At 39.8% G+C, this 19,057-nt stretch overlaps 1 protein-coding gene across 4 annotated transcripts in view; it reads left to right on the top strand.

Moving 5' to 3' along the window:
- The window catches only part of spata5 (spermatogenesis associated 5), a 180,137-nt gene that overhangs the window by 29,777 nt on the left and 131,303 nt on the right, over positions 1–19,057 (top strand). For all 4 annotated transcript variants that reach the window (XM_047352892.1, XM_047352891.1, XM_047352890.1 and 1 more), the window contains 2 exons: positions 4,205–4,359; positions 11,470–11,679. In XM_047352892.1, the coding sequence (XP_047208848.1) occupies positions 4,205–4,359; positions 11,470–11,679 (365 nt within the window). The remainder of the gene's footprint in view (positions 1–4,204; positions 4,360–11,469; positions 11,680–19,057) is intronic.

The following is a 19,057-nucleotide window of genomic DNA, read 5'->3' as shown; positions in this document are numbered from 1 at the left end:
TGTGTGCAAAGTTGTGACACATGTCACAAAAAGTATTTCTATAAAATCATTGTGGGCAAAGTAATGATCTCTACTAAAGGCCAAGTTGAGGGAAAAGCTGGAATGGTATTTTTGCAGAGAATGTGCTTCAGACCAAGGCTCTTAATCAATCTCCATTTCCTTTGTGACATGGATAACAACTGTGGCTGGTGAAACAAAAAGCAGTAATGCTTCCTTACTAACTGTGGAAAAGATTTTCCTCAATGAAACGGTCTCCCCTCCAAACGAGACTACAGCTGTTTTGTATGAATTAAAGAGTTTTAACATCCCTACCAGATAGAAAATGATATTTTTGTATTTTATTGCTGGTATTCCTTCCGATATATCTGATTTTGCGGCCACTTGAAAAGTTTGAGGTTAATTAGCCGATTATCAACAGGTATGAGGGGGTATGAGAAGCTTGATGATCTGGAGGCTTCATGTGTGTTTGAACACAATGCTGTGGAGTTCATCATGTTGCAGTTAGAAACTGAAACACCTGGTTTTAGACCACAAAAATTTATTAGTATGGTGTAGGGCCTCCTTTTGCGGCCAATACAGTGTCAATTCGTCTTGGGAATGACATATACAAGTCCTGCACAGTGGTCAGAGGGATTTTAAGCCATTCTTCTTGCAGGATAGTGGCCAGGTCACTACGTGATACTGGTGGAGGAAAACGTTTCCTGACTCGCTCCTCCAAAACACCCCAAAGTGGCTCAATAATATTTAGATCTGGTAACTGTGCAGGCCATGGGAGATGTTCAACTTCACTTTCATGTTCATCAAACCAATCTTTCACCAGTCTTGCTGTGTGTATTGGTGCATTGTCATCCTGATACACGGCACCGCCTTCAGGATACAATGTTTGATGCACATAGTCCTCAAGAATGGTTCGGTAGTCCTTGGCAGTGACGCGCCCATCTAGCACAAGTATTGGGCCAAGGGAATGCCATGATATGGCAGCCCAAACCATCACTGATCCACCCCCATGCTTCACTCTGGGCATGCAACAGTCTGGGTGGTATGCTTCTTTGGGGCTTCTCCACACCATAACTCTCCCGGATGTGGGGAAAACAGTAAAGGTGGACTCATCAGAGAACAATACATGTTTCACATTGTTCACAGCCCAAGATTTGCGCTCCTTGCACCATTGAAACCAACATTTGGCATTGGCATGAGTGACCAAAGGTTTGGCTATAGCAGCCCAGCCGTGTATATTGACCCTGTGGAGCTCCCGACGGACAGTTCTGGTGGAAACAGGAGAGTTGAGGTGCACATATAATTCTGCTGAGATTTGGGCAGCCCTGGTTTTATGTTTTTTGGATACAATCCGAGTTAGCACCTGAACATCCCTTTCAGACAGCTTCCTCTTGCGTCCACAGTTAATCCTGTTGGAAGTGGTTCGTCCTTCTTGGTGGTATGCTGACATTACCCTGGATACCGTGGCTCTTGATACATCACAAAGACTTGCTGTCTTGGTCACAGATGCGCCAGCAAGACGTGCACCAACAATTTGTCCTTTTTTGAACTCTGGTATGTCACCCATAATGTTGTGTGCATTTCAATATTTTGAGCAAAACTCAAAACCCTGCTAATTGAACCTTCACACTCTGCTCTTACTGGTGCAATGTGCAATCAATGAAGACTGGTTACCAGGCTGGTCCAATTTAGCCATGAAACCTCCCACACTAAAATGACAGCTGTTTCAGTTTCATTGTCCAACCGCTGTAGATTTTACCTTAAAAATTAGAGCAAAGTTTTTAATGACAGCTGAAATCTTCCTAAAATGGAAAAGATTAGGAGGCTCTATTTTAAGTTGACTGACAGGAAATAAGGTGGAGAGAGAGAGGGCAAGGCATGCTGCAAAGGTGAAGGGGCTGGGACTCGAACCTGTGGAAACCTTCATAGTAAAAGCAGCCACAAATATCCGGTGACTTCCACTCAGAAGCACCCAAATCTGCATTTACTTCATTCATTAAACTTGGTTAAATCTATCAGATGTTTTGGAAGAAAGAATGACCAAAATCTTGTTTCTTAGAATTTTCTTTTTCCTAGGCCAATAAATTAAAAACATTTTCTTTCAATAAGGTCAACCTAGAGAACCATTTTTAGATTTTGGTTCTACAATCATCAGATCCCCCACAAAAAAAGGACTACTTTATTTGTTTCACTAACATGATGCATATGCAGTCTATTGTTGAGCAGGTAAAAAAAAAAGGAAGTCTTCAGCGTATTTTTGTTTTAACTAACCCAATGTCAATATGGTCATGTCATAAACATGTGAAGTTGTGAAACAACAATGGTTACCACAAAATGAATTTGTGCAGCCATCATTAGTTTACAACAAATGGCTGCTAAGGATATTTAAGCTCAATAAAACAGCTTTCTAAATCAATAAAAACCTAAAGGTGAGAGGTTCAGTTGTAGGGAAGAATGCTTCAGGATGTCCAGGACTGTGCATCAAGCTAAGAACGGTGTTGCCACCAGTGCAGAGCTTAACATTGGCAGCGGGTGGATATGAGTGCATCTGTCCTTCATGTTTTAAATCATGAATCAAATGATTGCATTAGCTCCTTAGCAGCCATCAAGTGCTGCAAAGGCTTGTTAATCACCCATTTATTTAAGTCAGGTGTGTGAAGGCAGTGAAACACCTAAAGCATGCAGGACAGTGGATCCTAAGGACCAGGATTGAAAACCACTGCTCTAAATGACTCTACTTATTTATTAATAAAAGCTTTTAAAACGTGTTAATGTCTGCGATGGACTGGCGACCTGTCCAGGGTGTACCCCGCCTCTCGCCCATAGAGTGCTGGAGATAGGCACCAGCTCCCCCGTGGCCCACTATGGAATAAGCGGTAGAAAATGACTGACTGACTGACGTGTTAATGTTTTAGCTGTTTTACAGTACATCACAGAAACATTAAACAAGAAAAGTCCTAAAAAGCATTTTTGTCACTCACAAAAACCTTGCCGGACTGAGCAGTAGTCTAAGAACCTTTAGTTCGAGTGGCCAGCATTCCAATATTACTCCAGGAGCACATCCACAACTCATCCAGGAGATCACAAAATAACTTTGAACAACACTTAAAGCACTGCAAACCTTGCATTTCTGAGTTAAGGCCAGTGTACATGATGCAATGATAAGAAAAATGCTATGCAAGAATCTAATGTTTGCTAAAAATCATCTTGGTTCCCAAGAGCTTGGGGAAGATTTTCTGTGGACTGATGAGGCAAAAGTGGAACTTTTTGGAAGTTGTATTTCCTGTTACATCTGGAGTAAAACGTATAAGACTATTTTGGAAAAAGACCATCATGCAGTCAGCCAAGCATGGCTTTTGCAGTGTCAGGGTATGAGGCTGCTTTGCTTCTTCAGGACCTGCATGACTCACTATAATTGATGGAACCATTAATTCTGCTCTCTAGCACAAAATCCCGAAGGAGAACGTCCAGCTTGAGTTCCTGACCTTAAGCTCAAGATCACTTTGGTTATGCAGCAGGACAGTGATCAACAGCGCAGGAGCAAGTCTACCTCAGAATTGCTAACTGAATGAAGTTCTTTTTAGTGGCCTAGTCAAAGTCTGGTTGAATTAAAGCATTTAGAATGATCCAATAAATTCCTTTATAGCAATGTAATAGACTCGCAGGCTCCAGTTATCCTAAACACTTGATGACTGCTTTTCGTATTTACTCAGGTTCTGTTTGTCTGATTTTGTGCATTGTTGATCTGAAACAAGATGATCTGGATTTACCCTTTTGCTTGGAGAGGCATTGTTGAAACTGACTCAGTCAGACCAGTGTTTGCTTTTCATTCACATCCAGACTGAATGTATACAGTCCTTAACACTTCTAGTACACTTCCCTGCAGTCTTTCCTTTCCTTCCCATGATGAAGGTTAAATTATCTTCATTTTGAGATCTGAAGATGTTAGGCGTGTATCAATGCAGCATATGTGAGCCTGAAGGTTTTCAGAAATATGTGGGTTGGATACATCTGAAAGTTCCTGAGTGAAAACTTGTTTCACACTATTATACCCAAATGTTTGTTTTTTTGGTGTCCCAAAATTCCCCTAACCAAAAACAAATCCCTGCATCAATATCTGTTTTTCTAGACATGAGGACAGGCTTCAAATGTTTGGCTAAAGAAGTTCATTGCTGGAGTGTAAGTTTTTTTAATCTGTTCTACTCAGGTCTGCATGCACTGAGACGAGCTCTGGGAATTTCACACCAAGCGTCTGACCAGCAGCTGATGGGGACAGTGACTATCTCTCTGCAGGACCTCCAGTGGGCAATGACTGTTGTAAAGCCCAGTGCAATGAGAGAGGTTGCTATCGACGTGCCCAAGGTACAAAAACATCTTGCATCTTTGTCTTTCTTATTGGTAGATAAATTATTTGCTTATACATAATCATCTTATTAAAACTATGTGTGAAAAAAATGATTTCCATTTCAGATATAGCAAAAGACCCAAACATCCCAAATGATAAAAAGGAAGCCAGCAGTTTCTGTCCGTCTGTCCACAAAGTTCTTTAATGTCTATAAAACCTTGTAATATGCTTGTGCACTGGTGAAGCACCCTCTTCTCATTCCTGCTTGGTTTAAGGCATCATTCCTAATGACACAATCCATCCTGGAAGCTGCTTTTCTTAGCGCTACATCCAGCCTCGTGGTGGTTGTGGAAGGGATGAGGCCAGCTTGCATCATGCAGTTCATTGAAAGCACAATTTATAACCCACAAAGTGTCATCAGTTATCACCACTTTTAAAAGAAGCTCATCAGCAGAAGCATTGCCTACCTGTTCAGATGGTCTTACTTCGCTTTGCATCGTTGACCACTGAATCAACATGAGTGGAAAAGACCTCGTGGCTATTTTACCCTCTGTTGCAATGAGGATGAATGACTTTGTCTTCGCAGATGGAGGAAAAGTGGACTCAAAAAAACATTGGGAGGTAGTGGGGGGGGTGAGAGGACAGTGGTGAAACCTCAGGATGTTTTGGAGTTTGCATGTGCAAGACATAAGGGACAGGAAGAAGGCTAACATCATCTTCCACCAGTAATTGAAAGCAGATCTGGTCGCTGAAGGTTCCCGCCAGCAGCTAAAAAAAGAGAAAGAGAAGAAGAAACGTCCGATCCCTTCACCTCAGCCTACCTCCCCTTTTCTTTCTGCACAGAGCGCTGTGCTCTTAGCTCACCCAGAGACATCCAGTCCTTGAGGCTGGTTCCTGGAAACAAGAGAGGAGCGAGTTTGGATTTCTTTTTTTGTAATTCTTCTTACACAGCTCAACTGAAAGACCGGCCGCAGAGCCCTGGACTTGATTATATCCACATAAGTGCAAACATTTGTTTCTAACCCACTTTTATATAAGAAACTTCCAGTGGTGCTGGATGAATACGTGCCCAGAGTTTCTACGAAACCATCTCGGATCACATATCCAGAGATGGGAGATTTAAAGATTATACCTCACTTTAGATTATATTTGCATGTAAATATAATAAATTAAGGGGTAATTCTGTTGTTTTTTTTTATTAAGACTTTCACTTTTATTTTAACATCCGTTTTAAGCTTCTCCCTGGCTGCCTGGTTTCACTTTATAATTTCTGTGCTCTTTATCTCGCTTTTTTCTTTTCTTTTGTTTGTTTGGTTATTCCCCGACTCTGTCCTCTTATTCCCTTCAAAGGCTCCTTGTAAAGTTCAGAAAACAAGAGTAGAAGTTTACTACTTGCACATGGAACAAAAACGAAGGCATCTTCATACCCTCCAACCTTTTTCACATCTCGTTGTATTACAATCTATTTATTTATGCAAATAAAAATCTAAGAACTGTGTTACATTCAGCCCCCCACCCCCCTTTATTCTTCTACTGGCCTTGCGCATCTATAAATGCTATTTAGCTGAATCTAAAGTTCTCAACTGGATTTAGGCCTGCACTTTGACTAGGCCATTCTAACACATGAGTATACTTTGATCAAACCATTAGATTGGAGCTCTAAATGTATGCTAAGAGTCTTTGTCTTGCTGGAAGTCAAACCTCCGCCCCAGTCTTAAGCCTTCTGCAGCCTCTAACAGGTTTTCTTCCAGGATTGTCCCGGATTTAGTTCCATCCTTCTTCCTTCTTTGTTTCCTTTTTAAGAAAACCATCACCACAGCATGAAGCTGCCACTAAACTGTTTCACAGTAGACATGATGTATTTGGGGTCAGGTGCAAGTGCATCTTTTGCCACCAGTAGCGTCTCTGTTATCGTTTTTGATCTGACCAGATCACCGGCCTGCACGATGGTGCAGTTTGTTACACTATTGCCTTGCAGCAAGAAGGCCCTAGGTTCTTTCTGCATGAAGCTTGCATGTTCTCCCAGTGCATGCGTGGATTTTCTCCGGCATTCCTCCCAAACGGGAATGTTAAGTTAATTGATTGTTATAAATTGCCCCTGGGTATGTGTGTGCATGGTTGTTTGTCCTGTGTGTCTCTGTTGCCCTGTGACGGACTGGTGATCTATCCTGGGTGTACCTTGCTTCTCACCCAATGACAGCTGGAGATAGGCACCAAACCACCATCCCCCACCCCCACGAGCCTGCAAGGATAAGCAGGTATAGGCAATAAATGAATGCCCAGAGCACCTTCTTCCTCATGTTTGCTGCGTTCCATACACGGCTTGTGGCAAACTGAAAATGGGACCCTCTCTGACTTTCTTTGAACGATAGCTTCCTTCTTGCTGCAGGTTAAATTTGTGGGGTGCACGTCTAGTAGTTGTCCTGTCAATAGATTCTCCCATCTGAACTTTGGATCTCTGCAGCTCCTCCAGAGTTACCACTGGCCTCTTGTCTGCGGCCTTAATAAATGAGCTGGATTCATACAGACGTTAAATTACACATGGTGGGAGTAAGTGGGTGGGTGGGGGGTGTCTCCGTGTACTAATTGACTCCTGAAGGCAGTTGGTTGTAGTAGATTTCATTTAGAGGTAGTAAACATCTTTTATAGAACTTAATGACATTACTACAACTGGAATTATCAACCGGCTCAGGGTTTGCATAGCTGCGTGGTGCTTGAGTGGTTGGTTGAATGTGGATATCTCCCCACTCCTGTACTAGTGGCTGAGTTTCTACTGCTAACCTTATTGATCCGCTATGTCCATCTTCTAGTTTGGCCGATTTAATTAGCGCAATTAATGCGGTCAGTAGAAAATAGTAAAATCACCTCTAAAAGGGTACATAAAGAACAGAAAGTCCAGTTTGCTTCCAGCTTTGATTTAATTGTCTGAACAACTGATTTTCTAGTTACTGAAAATGAGAAAAAAGAATTAATGCCTCTACCTCTTTACAACTTAACAGCAGCCAAAGGTCAGAAATTGGTCAACATGTCAAAGATTTGCATGCAACCACTAAGAAAACGGTTTCCCCTCAAGGTTCTTTTACTGTGTTCTTCTGGAGCTTTTGGGCCTGTCAGCATCCCATCAGCTGCTTGATATTTCTTAGTGTTGGCTGAGATAAAAAGATACATTTTTGTTTTTAAAGATATTTGTGCAGTAGTAGGAATAATTTTTGTTATTTGCGAAAGTAGGCAGACAGAAAAAGGCGTGTAGAAAAGGGGAATACCTGCAGCCCAGGTCTCATGGGCCGGGACTCGAACTCCGGACTGTTCAGGACTGAAGCCTCCTTTATGGGTCGCGCTCTCTAGCGCTACAACATGCACAGAAATCAGTTTGTTTTGACAGCACAGGCACGTCATTGAATTTTGGGGAAATAAGGAATCATTTAAACATTTCTTTAGAGTGGATCTTCTGGATTTTATTACAGATTTTCTCATCATTGTGAACCCGTCTAGATTCAAGAAATCCATAATGAACTCAAGCATGAAGCTTGAAGTTTGTTTTATTCCACTCTAAAAAAAAAATTGTTAAATTTATGAAAACTTTTCACCAGGACTGTAGCTTTAAGTCTAGATTCTCTTATAATTTACCAAAACTAATGTCAGCAACATGTCACAACTATTTTCTGTGCTATTGTTTAAAGTCTATCCTGAGTTTACTGTTTTACTCGTAACTTTCTGTTCACATCCGACTCCTAAACCTCTGGGCTTGATCCTACATTACAGTACATTTTTCCCCACTCCTGTTTTTATTTCATTTTGTTTCTGTCTGGGCTTCTAGATGAGCACTTTTGACTTGCTGGCTTGCTTCTGGTCCATCTCTCAGCCTGTCCCCTCTTCCTCCCCACCCCTCGTCACTCCGTGCATTTCTTTCCTTCTGGCTCAACGCTGGCCATAAATCGCTCGGCATTTACAGTATGTGGCCAGATGCCAGGTTTCCATTAGGTGCTTCGCTCCCCGGAGACGGCGCCGGTGGCCTGGGATGTGTTACCTCTGTGGGCTGGGGGGGGGAGGAAGTCAAACAGATGGGAGGGGAAAGAGTTATAAGCACTGGCATTTAGATCAGAACATGTGATGCAGTGAAATTAGGAGGGTCAAGCTGAAGACAAAACAGAGATAAAATATAGAGAATTACAATGTACTTTGTTTCCAAGGAGATCGACTTTCTGCTCAAACTGGTCTTGATCAATAGTTCTTCTGTTTTTCTTTGGACTTTAGCTGCTTTTTCACTCATTTACTGTGTCTGTGTTTATGCAGCCTGCATAAAATGTGCAGAGGCTAGGTATTTTGCTTAAATGTTTTAACTTCAAGTCATTAATAAGCCGTTTAAATTCAATAGAGCAACCAATGTCCCTTCAGCATTGTTTGTCCCATTGACTCACATTCAAAATGCAATTTGAACACACCATCATCGCAATCTGATTTATGTTCTTATTTATTTTTATTCCTTTGTGTTGAAATATTTTTTCATGAACTGTAAATCTTTTCTTTTGCATGTGTGGAAGAGAAAATCAGCTTATTGACTACGATTTAACAATTTTGCTGAATAGAAATGAATAAAAAACCCATCATATTTGTGAATATTTATTATGTACATCGAGGACTGAACTTAATCAAAACATTCATACATAAAATTAAAAATGTATTTTCAAACATACTCTTTAAACAAGCTCCTTTCTGAGTTGAGGATAGATAAAGATGAATAGATGTAGGTGGAGCAGAAAATTGTCATCTTTTTCTTTCTTCTTAAAAAAAACAGACTTAAAAATGGCATTTAAAACATTCAAAATCAGAAAACCTCTCAGTAACTTTTGTGTGGTGGAAACTGCAGTTATTGATGGCATTCAATAAAAACAAATTTGGAAAAATATGTTTTTCCCTGGCAAGCATATTTGTTGTTTGAGAGACCTAGGTGGAGTAATTCATTTTATCTTAATTTTGTACAAAAAGGAATGTCGTTGCCAATTTTTGACTTGGATAATTAGCCTCTGAATGTGGGACAGGAAATAAATGAACTTTATGCGTTTTTATTTTGGTTTTTTGGCAAAAGAGAAACTTCTTTTTTCACTAAAACTGGTATTAAAGGCATTAAAATTCATAACATAAATAAGCATTTCTTATGTATGGTGAGGACTGAAGTTAGTAATAAATATTATGACATGGTGATATATTATATTTCTGTAGCAGTGTGTTAAAGAGCATTTGTTTTTTGTGACATACCAATAAATCTCTGAGACATGGGGTCTTATTTTCTAGAGCCAGAAACATGTTGAAACAGACCACATTCAGTATGCTTCACACTACAAATTAACTAAGAAAATACAACTGAAAAGCAAAATAAAATGTTAGAATTAAAAAATAGAATGATAAAAGAATGAATGTATAGTTAATGTAATGAGAGGACAAGGAGACCCACCTGGATTTCATTTTGTTCTGACTTGAACTGTTTAAAAAAACATTCTCAATGAATAATTAAAGATCCATTTAAGGGAAACTATCTGATTGCTGACCTTCCTGGACGGCCTCTCTGACTGTCCTGCCAAACCTGATTCCTTCCGTTGTTCATGTAATAAGATAAAGCTAAGTGTGGGAGGACAGAAAAGCAGCGATGCTGAGATACAACAGATAACAAACAGAGGAGCAGAGAGGATATGAAAGCAGATCAAACAGGATATGGAGCAGAGGGACGGAGTGGATGGGTTTAATGTAGAGGAGGAGGTTAAAACAACTATGAATGGGACAAAACTGAACAGTAAGGAAAGGGAAGAAGGAGGAATGTGAGACAGGAAGGGTAAAAAGAGACGTTAGCTGGTTTTGGATGAAGCACTCTCCTCCTTATCTGCTTTATCTCCTCCGGTTTTTCTCTGCCGGACTCTCTCCTTCCCTTCCTCCCTGCCTCCTTCCTTCCATCTGTCAGACAGACAGCTGTTGGCAGACTCGCTCTGTTGTTGTTCACTCCATCCTGATTCAACACAAGCCCTCAGTTCCTCCATCTCCCTCCAAATATGCTTTTAAATTTCTCCTCTGCTCCAACCAGCTGACGTTGGAGGAACTTGACATTCTTTGCAGCTTAAACATGGTCAGAAAGTGAAAAGGGGTCCTTTTAAGGGTTACTTGAGAACATCTCTGACATCAGTTCGCAATCAAAATTAGTTTGGTCCGTTGCATTTATTATTGGTGATGTGTTTGCTTCGGGCTTCACAGATTAGAAGTGCATGAAGGACTGGAGTAAGCTGAAGATTATTTATTAGACATTGACCTCTTCCTGCTGCCTTCCTCCTATATAAAACAGATTCATTTTGTTGATTGCATGTTTTTGACCTCACTGAACCCACTGAGTTCTGATTCTGTGAAGTAATACTGCTCTCTTCCACATCTGCTTCTGCACATATCTGACTACCTTCTACTCCAGGTTTTGATGGTGATTTTTGTATTTTACCTTATTATTACTGCTTTGTTTACTTGTGTTGGTATGAGCACTGTGGGCAAAACCTTGAAAACTCAAAAAAGTCATATTTTGGTGAAATAAACATGAATCTGTAAGAATTATTATTTAATGTGTTGTTGTGCCCAAACACTTGTATATCGGGGGTAACCTTTGGTTTTACCAGTTTTTCCCCCCTGCAACCTAAACTGCGCAGCTCTCATTGTAGTAATGTTAAACAGTGTTTTGTTCTGTTGTGAACGGCTGCTGTAAGCGGAGACTTTGAAGATAAATATCAACTACTTTGTAGTTGTCAGTTGTGTATGCACCATGCGGTCAGGCTGTTACATACACTTCTGTGTACTCCTGTTTTCAGTAGGCCAACTCTGACTGTAGCTTTCTGAACCAATTTACATGTAAATGTAGCATAAACAAGAGCACGCTGGGATGTGTGCACACAAGACTGTGCTTAAACAAACCTCAGGTTTTATTAAGGTAGATCATCAAGTTCTTTAATGACAGCAAACAAATATTAGCATTAATCTAATTAATATTTTAAAAGCATGTACACTGAACAATGCACAGGTTACAAGGTCAGCCTAGAAGAAAATATCTCGTCTTATATTTTATCAAAGTAGGACTGAGTCCCTTTGCTTCATCCGTCCAGGTCCGCTGGTCAGACGTTGGTGGGATGGCAGAGGTGAAGCTGAAACTGAAGCAGGCCGTGGAGTGGCCCCTGAGGCACCCCGAGGCCTTTACCCGCATGGGGATTCAACCACCGAAAGGAATCCTGCTCTATGGGCCCCCAGGCTGCTCCAAAACCATGATAGCCAAGGCCCTGGCTAATGAAAGTGGTCTCAACTTTCTGGCTATTAAAGTAAGTTTTCACCATCAAATTAAAGAGTTTTTCCATCCCTCTGTGCTGACCAAACTTTATCGAATTACTTTGCTGATTTCCTGATGAGTTCAAATCAAAGATGGTAGCAAAGCTTGCTGCTTTTCTCCTATTTAATGGGACACATAAAAATGAAAACATAATGTTTTACAGATGTGCCTCTGCATATCGTTTTCCTGATTGAAGGTTCTGCCAAAACTGTGCATATGAGTCAGCCATTACCCTAAGGAGTGATGATTTGTCGTGCATCTCACAGTCTCTGCGTTTGCAGTTTAACATTATTTATTGCATTTTCTCTCTTAATTAGATAACAGACATTCAATCATTTAATGTGGTGAATTGACAGCAGTTTAATATAAAACACACATCTATATAGAGATTAAAGAAAAACTGCGGCCTGTATTTAATGTTTCCTTCATAATTTTTTTTCAGCTTTTTCCCCAAAATCTGTCCTTTAGCACTCAGAGTCTGTTTACAGTACTGAACAAAAATTTTTTATTTCTTTTGTGTAAAAATAGCCAGATTTGTCATTTCGATTAATAGTTCCCTGCAGGACGCTGTTCCAGGATCCAGGTTAGTTTTCTGGGGCTATTTTTCTACTCCTGTTCTAGTTTTCACCAGAAGAACAAGTGCCCCTTTTCCACTTGCTTGATCTGGCCCTACTCAACTCCACTCGGCCTGCTTTGCGAGCGATTCCATTACTGCTCTTTTCCATACCAGTACCTAGTCGTTTGGTCCCTGCTCCGGAGCAGGTCCGACTGGGGCTGAGTCGGGACTACATGGGGCGTGAACAGACTGCTGTTCACTGATTGGCCGTGGGACCAGGAGAAATGAGAAGGTTTTTCAAGAGCTAGTGCTGGGAAAAGTTAATAAACCCGAAGAGAGACTACAATAATATTGAGGACCACAATGGCCGGAGCGGGTCATACTGAAATATAATTTCACTATTTACAAATCCTAAACCATGCCTGAAGGCTGAAAGAAACGAAGAAGGACACATCAGCTGTCTGAATTACATTCAGGTAGGGGGCGCTGTATTTAAAAACATCCTCAACCAGCTGATCAACAAAACACAGAAAGCAAAATACCACCATGAAACAGCATGTTTGGTTTGGAAATTTATTCACGGTCCTTAAGAGAACCACCTTCTGCAGGAGGGGGGAGCAGGCAAAGAGCGGCAGGCCATAATCAGACTGCTTTCATCGAATTAAACGGGAGGAAGACTCCGGTTAATCGGTGGAGCGTGAATATTGAATATCCAACCTAAAACTAACTTTATCGGGGTCAAAAGTGCGTTTTAAAGTCCTTCACTTCCTCATCGCCATGACTGAGACAAAAATTTCCTCATAAAGCCCAAAGTTGTAACTTCTTCAGGCAAATTACCGGTCCAGACAGCAGCGTCTCTCCTCTCTGCTCCCCCTGCCACAACCCACCTTACATCAGAACCCCTGAGCCTTATAAGTTCTAGCTGGGCTGTGGTCCAGATAATTATCCCTGTGGATCATTTTATACGTGAAAAGACATATATAAGACATTCTTGCATAAACAAGAGTGAAACTGAGTGGAGCAGAGCCGCACCGCCTAAAACGAGCCAGTGGAAAAGGGGCAAGGGACACATCTGAGTACCAGGTACGCGAATGTACTGAGTACCAGGTACCTTGGTACTATACTATAGGTTGAGATTCTGACGGGAATGTCTAATGAAATGTGGACCTCCAACTATGAAGCCATAGCACACTTTTCGAAGTAATTTCAACTGGTAATCTTCCTTTATAAGGAAGCCCTGGCACATGCGCAGTATGACTGCAGTAAGTAAAAATAAATGCGCACACATGCGCAGCTACTGATACCGACCAGTGTAAAACACAGAAGAAGAAGATATCATCAATAACAATGGTGGATTGCTGAGTACTGTTTGTACTGCTGACTCTTTTTTTGGTTTTCCAACAAATTGCTCATTTTCTTCTAATTTCAAACTAATTCTCAAAAAACATACTGCCAACTAGTGGCGAGTTTGGAGAATTACATGATTTTCATTTTTCTGGTGGTGTCTTGTGCACGGAGATTGTAATTTAAACATTGTCATGTGGATGTATTACCACAAACGGAAAAAACAATTCAGTTTTCAGTGGATTGTTGTCGTGTAAACAGGGCCTATGTGTGAAAGAAGCAAACAGTTGCTGCATGTGTTTATCTTTATTGTTCTTTTATGACACAAGGACATTCTTTAATAACTAAAACTCTGTGTACGTTACAAGCTCCGTCTAATTTAGAAGTGATTTTAATTCAGTTCCAAAGGGCAACCGTTGTGAAATAATCCAAAGTTATCCAGAGCTCTCCTCCCCTGTCTCTTCTTAAAGACATAAGTCTCTGTCTGCAACATTCATTTAAAGTTTGTTGCAATTACACTCATAAGGTTAGGAACGGCCTGCAGTTTGGATCAGCGCAGTTAATTTAAAATCTATTATAGCTACATGTTTAAAGGTGACATATTATACTTCCTTTTAAACATTTGGGATAGATATATGGGCTATACCAAACGTGTTAATTACATTTTTCGCACAAAATCATTCTCAGATAATGAGATTTCACCTCTTCAGTTTCCCCTTTTTTGAGCTCCTTTCAGAATGAACTGTTTTAGGGCTCTGTCACTTTTATGTAAATTGGCTGTCTGGCTGTGCCCCCAACCAGCACTTCATACACATGGAAACGAAACTGAAACTTATACGACACAGCAATAAATACTTACATGCCATCTACAGATTTGCCACAAACAGTAACCCTATGTTAACAAATCTGATACAGTCTGGTTTTGGACCCCACAAGCGAACCAAACAAAGCTGATGGCCAGGGTAAAACAGATGTTTGTAAAGTTTTTCCTTTAGAGTTAGGGTTAGGGTTTTTAAATTACTCTCTGTCCGGTATTGTGCCGGACCATGACATTGCACTGTGAAGGTTTGGCTTATAACGAGGGGACAGTTGAAAAGTGGGTGACAAAAAATTCTTAAAAATGGTCAGGAAATAATGGGAAATAGCAGCCAAAGTAAAACAAAAACAGGCTTGGAAACAAGGCAGACATGAGAAATACTTCATGACTTGTGCATCATTTTACATTTCATAAAGTTTCAGTCAAATTTGGCACATTCATAGAGTTTTCGTTTCAAATTTAGATTAAAATCATTTGAAATCACAGAGGTCTCTGAGTCGTTGACCCAACGGTGATGATTTCCTAAATAGCTGAAAGTGGTACGGCTACAGAGAGCTTCTTCCTCTGGCCTTTGACCCCTTGTTTGTCCTCTCTCATTCATCATCCCATCCTCTCTACCAGCCCCCCCCCTCGTCCCCCAAAGCTTCCCTGACCTTCTGCCTTTTTTTCAGTAAAGCAGAATAATATTCCTCCCGTTCTCTCTACCATCCAGTGAAATGCGCTATAGCTTCATGTTTTTTGTTGTTGTCAACTTGTAAATAACTGAAGGTTGAAAACAAAGGTCCTACCCACAACATGCTTTGGAGATAGAGAAATGCTCTATTTGGGAAATTACAAAAATCCAGGTGAGAACTACTGTATGTTTAAGTGAAAATTTAGCAAAGCTTTGGAGACTGATACAAGGCAACACCCTCCAAACATAATGACTTCCCTGGTATAGATGTGTGAAAAGCCTCCAAATAAATTCAGCTTTTATTGCAGATGTTCCAGATTGTCTTCTATTCAGCTCACCCCACAGGTTTTGTATAGGATTTAGGTCTGCTAAATAAAACAGCATTGGGAAAAGCTTTTTTTGTGACAAGTGGAATCATTTATGTGTTTCAGTTTTCTGAAGTCCACCAGATTTTTATTTTAAAATGTTCTGGTATTTCAAGGAGTTCATGAAGCCATCCACTCTAAGAAGGCTCCCATGGCCTTTGGAAGTGAAACAAGCCCACAGCATCACATCTCAATTATTGCTCTGATTGGAGATATAGGCACCAATAGGTGGTTTTTGCAGCCTCTTCCTGACTTGTGTAGATTTATCAGACGTTTTAATTGAACGTCATGTTCTCTTGCCTTTCCCATTTTGAAATATGGCTTAGAGCAATGGGCGTATTTATACTCCATCTTAAAGAATAAAGCATAAATTACTGAAATTCTTTGGTTAAGTTAATGTTATAGCTATTGCTCGTCACATATACAAAAAAACAATTTTTTGTTGTGGTGCCACAAAAGTTGGAGGTGCTGAACTACTTAAACTACAATTTGTCCCCTAAGGTTCTGCAGCCAGTTTAAAGTTATCACCAAGAGAATCTGCTCTTTGAAACGGGATTAAAAACATCCTGCCCAGGCTGCTGAAATTCGCTCTCAACCATCTGCAATAACAGTATCAGGTTTTTCCAGGTCCGCGGTTGCTTTGACACAGATACGTTATCCTGATTTAAATGTGGATACTTAAGGGGCTCTGCCTGTTTCCTCTGTCGAAAAAAAAACATATTATCATCTTGTCTATTTCAGTTTCCTCCCCTCAGCTACCCAAACACACTCACAGCCGCAGATGCATACCTGCACGCCAGCATGTGCACGCACACACACACACTGACACATTTCGTATCTCTGATTGTGTCACCACATCCATGCCTCAGCTCTTCCAAGCAGCGAGGAGCCTGGGCATAATGAGTCAATCTCCACACTTACAGCAGGAGACAAAAGGGCTGGAAGTTAAGTGTCGTGTCGTCAATCAGCTAAGAGGTGTTGAAAGAGTAGATTGCAGTGGAGGAAGTTCTTCTTAAGGCTGAGGGGATGTTTGTCTGCTGTGAGCAGGAGAGAGTCGAGTGTTTTAAAGGACTAAAAAGGTTTAAAAATAAGAGGTTCCAGAGAAGAAATTGTTAAAATAAAACAGAGTAATGTTAGTGCCAAGACAAGTTAAATTCATTTTTATATCATGTATAGAAGCTATGTCTATACTAAGATGGTAAAAAAAATAAATAAAAAAAGTAGATAAAATATAAACCACACATTGATTTCCACATCCACATTGAAAACCCCACAAATTTAAAACAACTGTTGCAGAATTTTTGCAGCTAATTCACTTTATTTATAAAATCAGTCAAGTCATAACAGATGTCTTCTCAACCTCTCGACTTCTCAATTTACAAAAGAGGTCCAATTTAAATCCAATGTATGGCTGCAGCTAATGACTATTTTAGTAATCAAATATTCTACCGATGAATCGAGTAATCAAATAAAAAATTGCCGCGCTGCAGATTTTTCATTTAACTACTTCAGCTTATTTTATGAGTAATAGAAATACATAAAAGAGAAAGTAAACATATAATTTGATTCCTATCTGAAAGTCAAGAGTCAACATCGTATTAACCTAAAATAGAAGAATACAGCATCGCTTTACTGGAACATTTGTAGAAAATCTGCAGCTAAAACAAAAATTTCCAACCTCAGCATGTCAGAGCTCAGCCTTTTTTGGTTGACCAATACAACGCTGGCTGCCTCTGTAGTCAAGATGGACACAAACAAAAAAGTGACACTTGTATATTGGATTCTGGATTTTTACAGAGATTTTTTTTAAAAGCATAATGTCATCCAGATAAAATGGAACCCTTGCAGTGTACTTGGGTGCCAAGTTACACTCTTCTTGTTTTTTAGTGCAAAAACTGATAAGAAATAAAAAAAGGTGCTTAATGGGAGATTCTTTACAGGATTTGAACCAGGTCAAGCTAAAACTATACCACTTGAGGAGTTCTGGAGCATATTTGCAGAGAAAGAAGGCTTATCATCTTTAAAGAAAAATGTATATATTTTTTGTACAGTTTTGGCCGAATTGCTGCTCTGATTGGGTTATTCTTTCAGCAAATGACATGTTTTAGAGTCTGTATATTGCAGTTAACAATTCAATAACTAAGTTAGTTGACAATTATTTCAATAAATGATTAATCCAATTAAATGTTTCAGCCCTAATCCAGTTACATAGAATCTAAATTGTAATTTCAGTTCATGCCAGTCATAAGTTAGATACAATACAATACTTGTAATACTGTATTTTATTCTGTTTAATAAGTTGAATTTTAATTTGGAAAAATAACAGAGGTTCCAAGAAGTTGGATTTCCATTTCAGGTCTGGGTTTTCGCACCAATCCCATCCTCAAAAACCATCTAAAATGTGGGTTTAGCTGCTTTAAAACGCTTTATGCTGTTTATTTTCACTTCTACCACTAGTGGTACTTGTACCACAGTTCAATAACCCTGATTCTGTGAGAAAGAAAAACAAAACCTACACAGAGTTAACACGCACAGCTGCTCCATCCTGACTCTTTCTATGAGAGAGACATAGCTAAACACAGAAGCACTGAACCATGAGTACTTTCTATGGGAAAGAAAACCAAAATGTTTACAGAGTCAAAGGCAACAAAGCTCGGCTCACGCCTCTAATCAACAGAGGAGCCAAACACAGATGCACTGGACCAGGTGTACCTGGAAACAAGAATACAATAGTCTATAATCTGGCATTTGATGCAAACATAATAATGATATTTAATATTTTCTTTAAAATAACTCTAAGCTACTGAATGAAAACTGCAGTATGTATTATACAGTATTATCTAAAGACTGCCTGAGATTACTGGACAAATAAACTTGTACAAATAACATCCCACCTTATTGTATATGAAATTGCAACAGTGTTCAAATTTTGTTTCAAAGTGGCAGATGGATGTGAAGGGAAATAACAACTTGCAGACTTTGGTTTTTCCATAATCAGTCAAAATAAGCTGAAACAGAACAATGTTTGATTCTTCTCAGTTTCATTATCTTTCCAGCTTAATCCTCTGAATAAATGTGGCTCATTGGAAGCTTTTCACTTCAGAACTGTCAGTGTTTCTGGATAAAAGGAGGTCAAAAACAAATATAATGGTTTTTACAACATATAAAAATAATTATGACCAATTACATCATAGTAACAGATCCAACTGATTAAACCACTTTCTTTATTAGACTTTATGACCTCTGGAGATCTGCTTCAGTAGCTGGCAAAAAGCAGTCAGTAGCAGATCCTGGAAGAGTGTTTGTCCAGCACATCTTTTTGGTACCTCGGGTTTTGTACAATTTTGTAGGAAAATTGAACACTTATGTCTCATAAGCTGCAAGAACATTTTCAAGGAACCAGCTTCATTTTCCTGACAGTGCTTTTAATGTTTTTTTAACACTAGCTTCTCTTTTTAGGAGCTACACTTTCCTACAAGCAGTAAGTTGATGCTGTATTAGAAGGAGGTACGCCCTTCCACTAGAAGCCAGAAACAAAGTAAATTTGACTTGGTTTAGGTCATTCTGTGCAACGTTGGCAGCGGTCATAGCAGTAACTTCCTGGAGAAATGTTTG

The sequence above is a fragment of the Girardinichthys multiradiatus genome, chromosome 23 (assembly GCF_021462225.1).
Source record: "Girardinichthys multiradiatus isolate DD_20200921_A chromosome 23, DD_fGirMul_XY1, whole genome shotgun sequence".
NCBI lineage: Eukaryota > Metazoa > Chordata > Actinopteri > Cyprinodontiformes > Goodeidae > Girardinichthys > Girardinichthys multiradiatus.
This window is presented reverse-complemented; position numbering and strand designations above follow the sequence as displayed.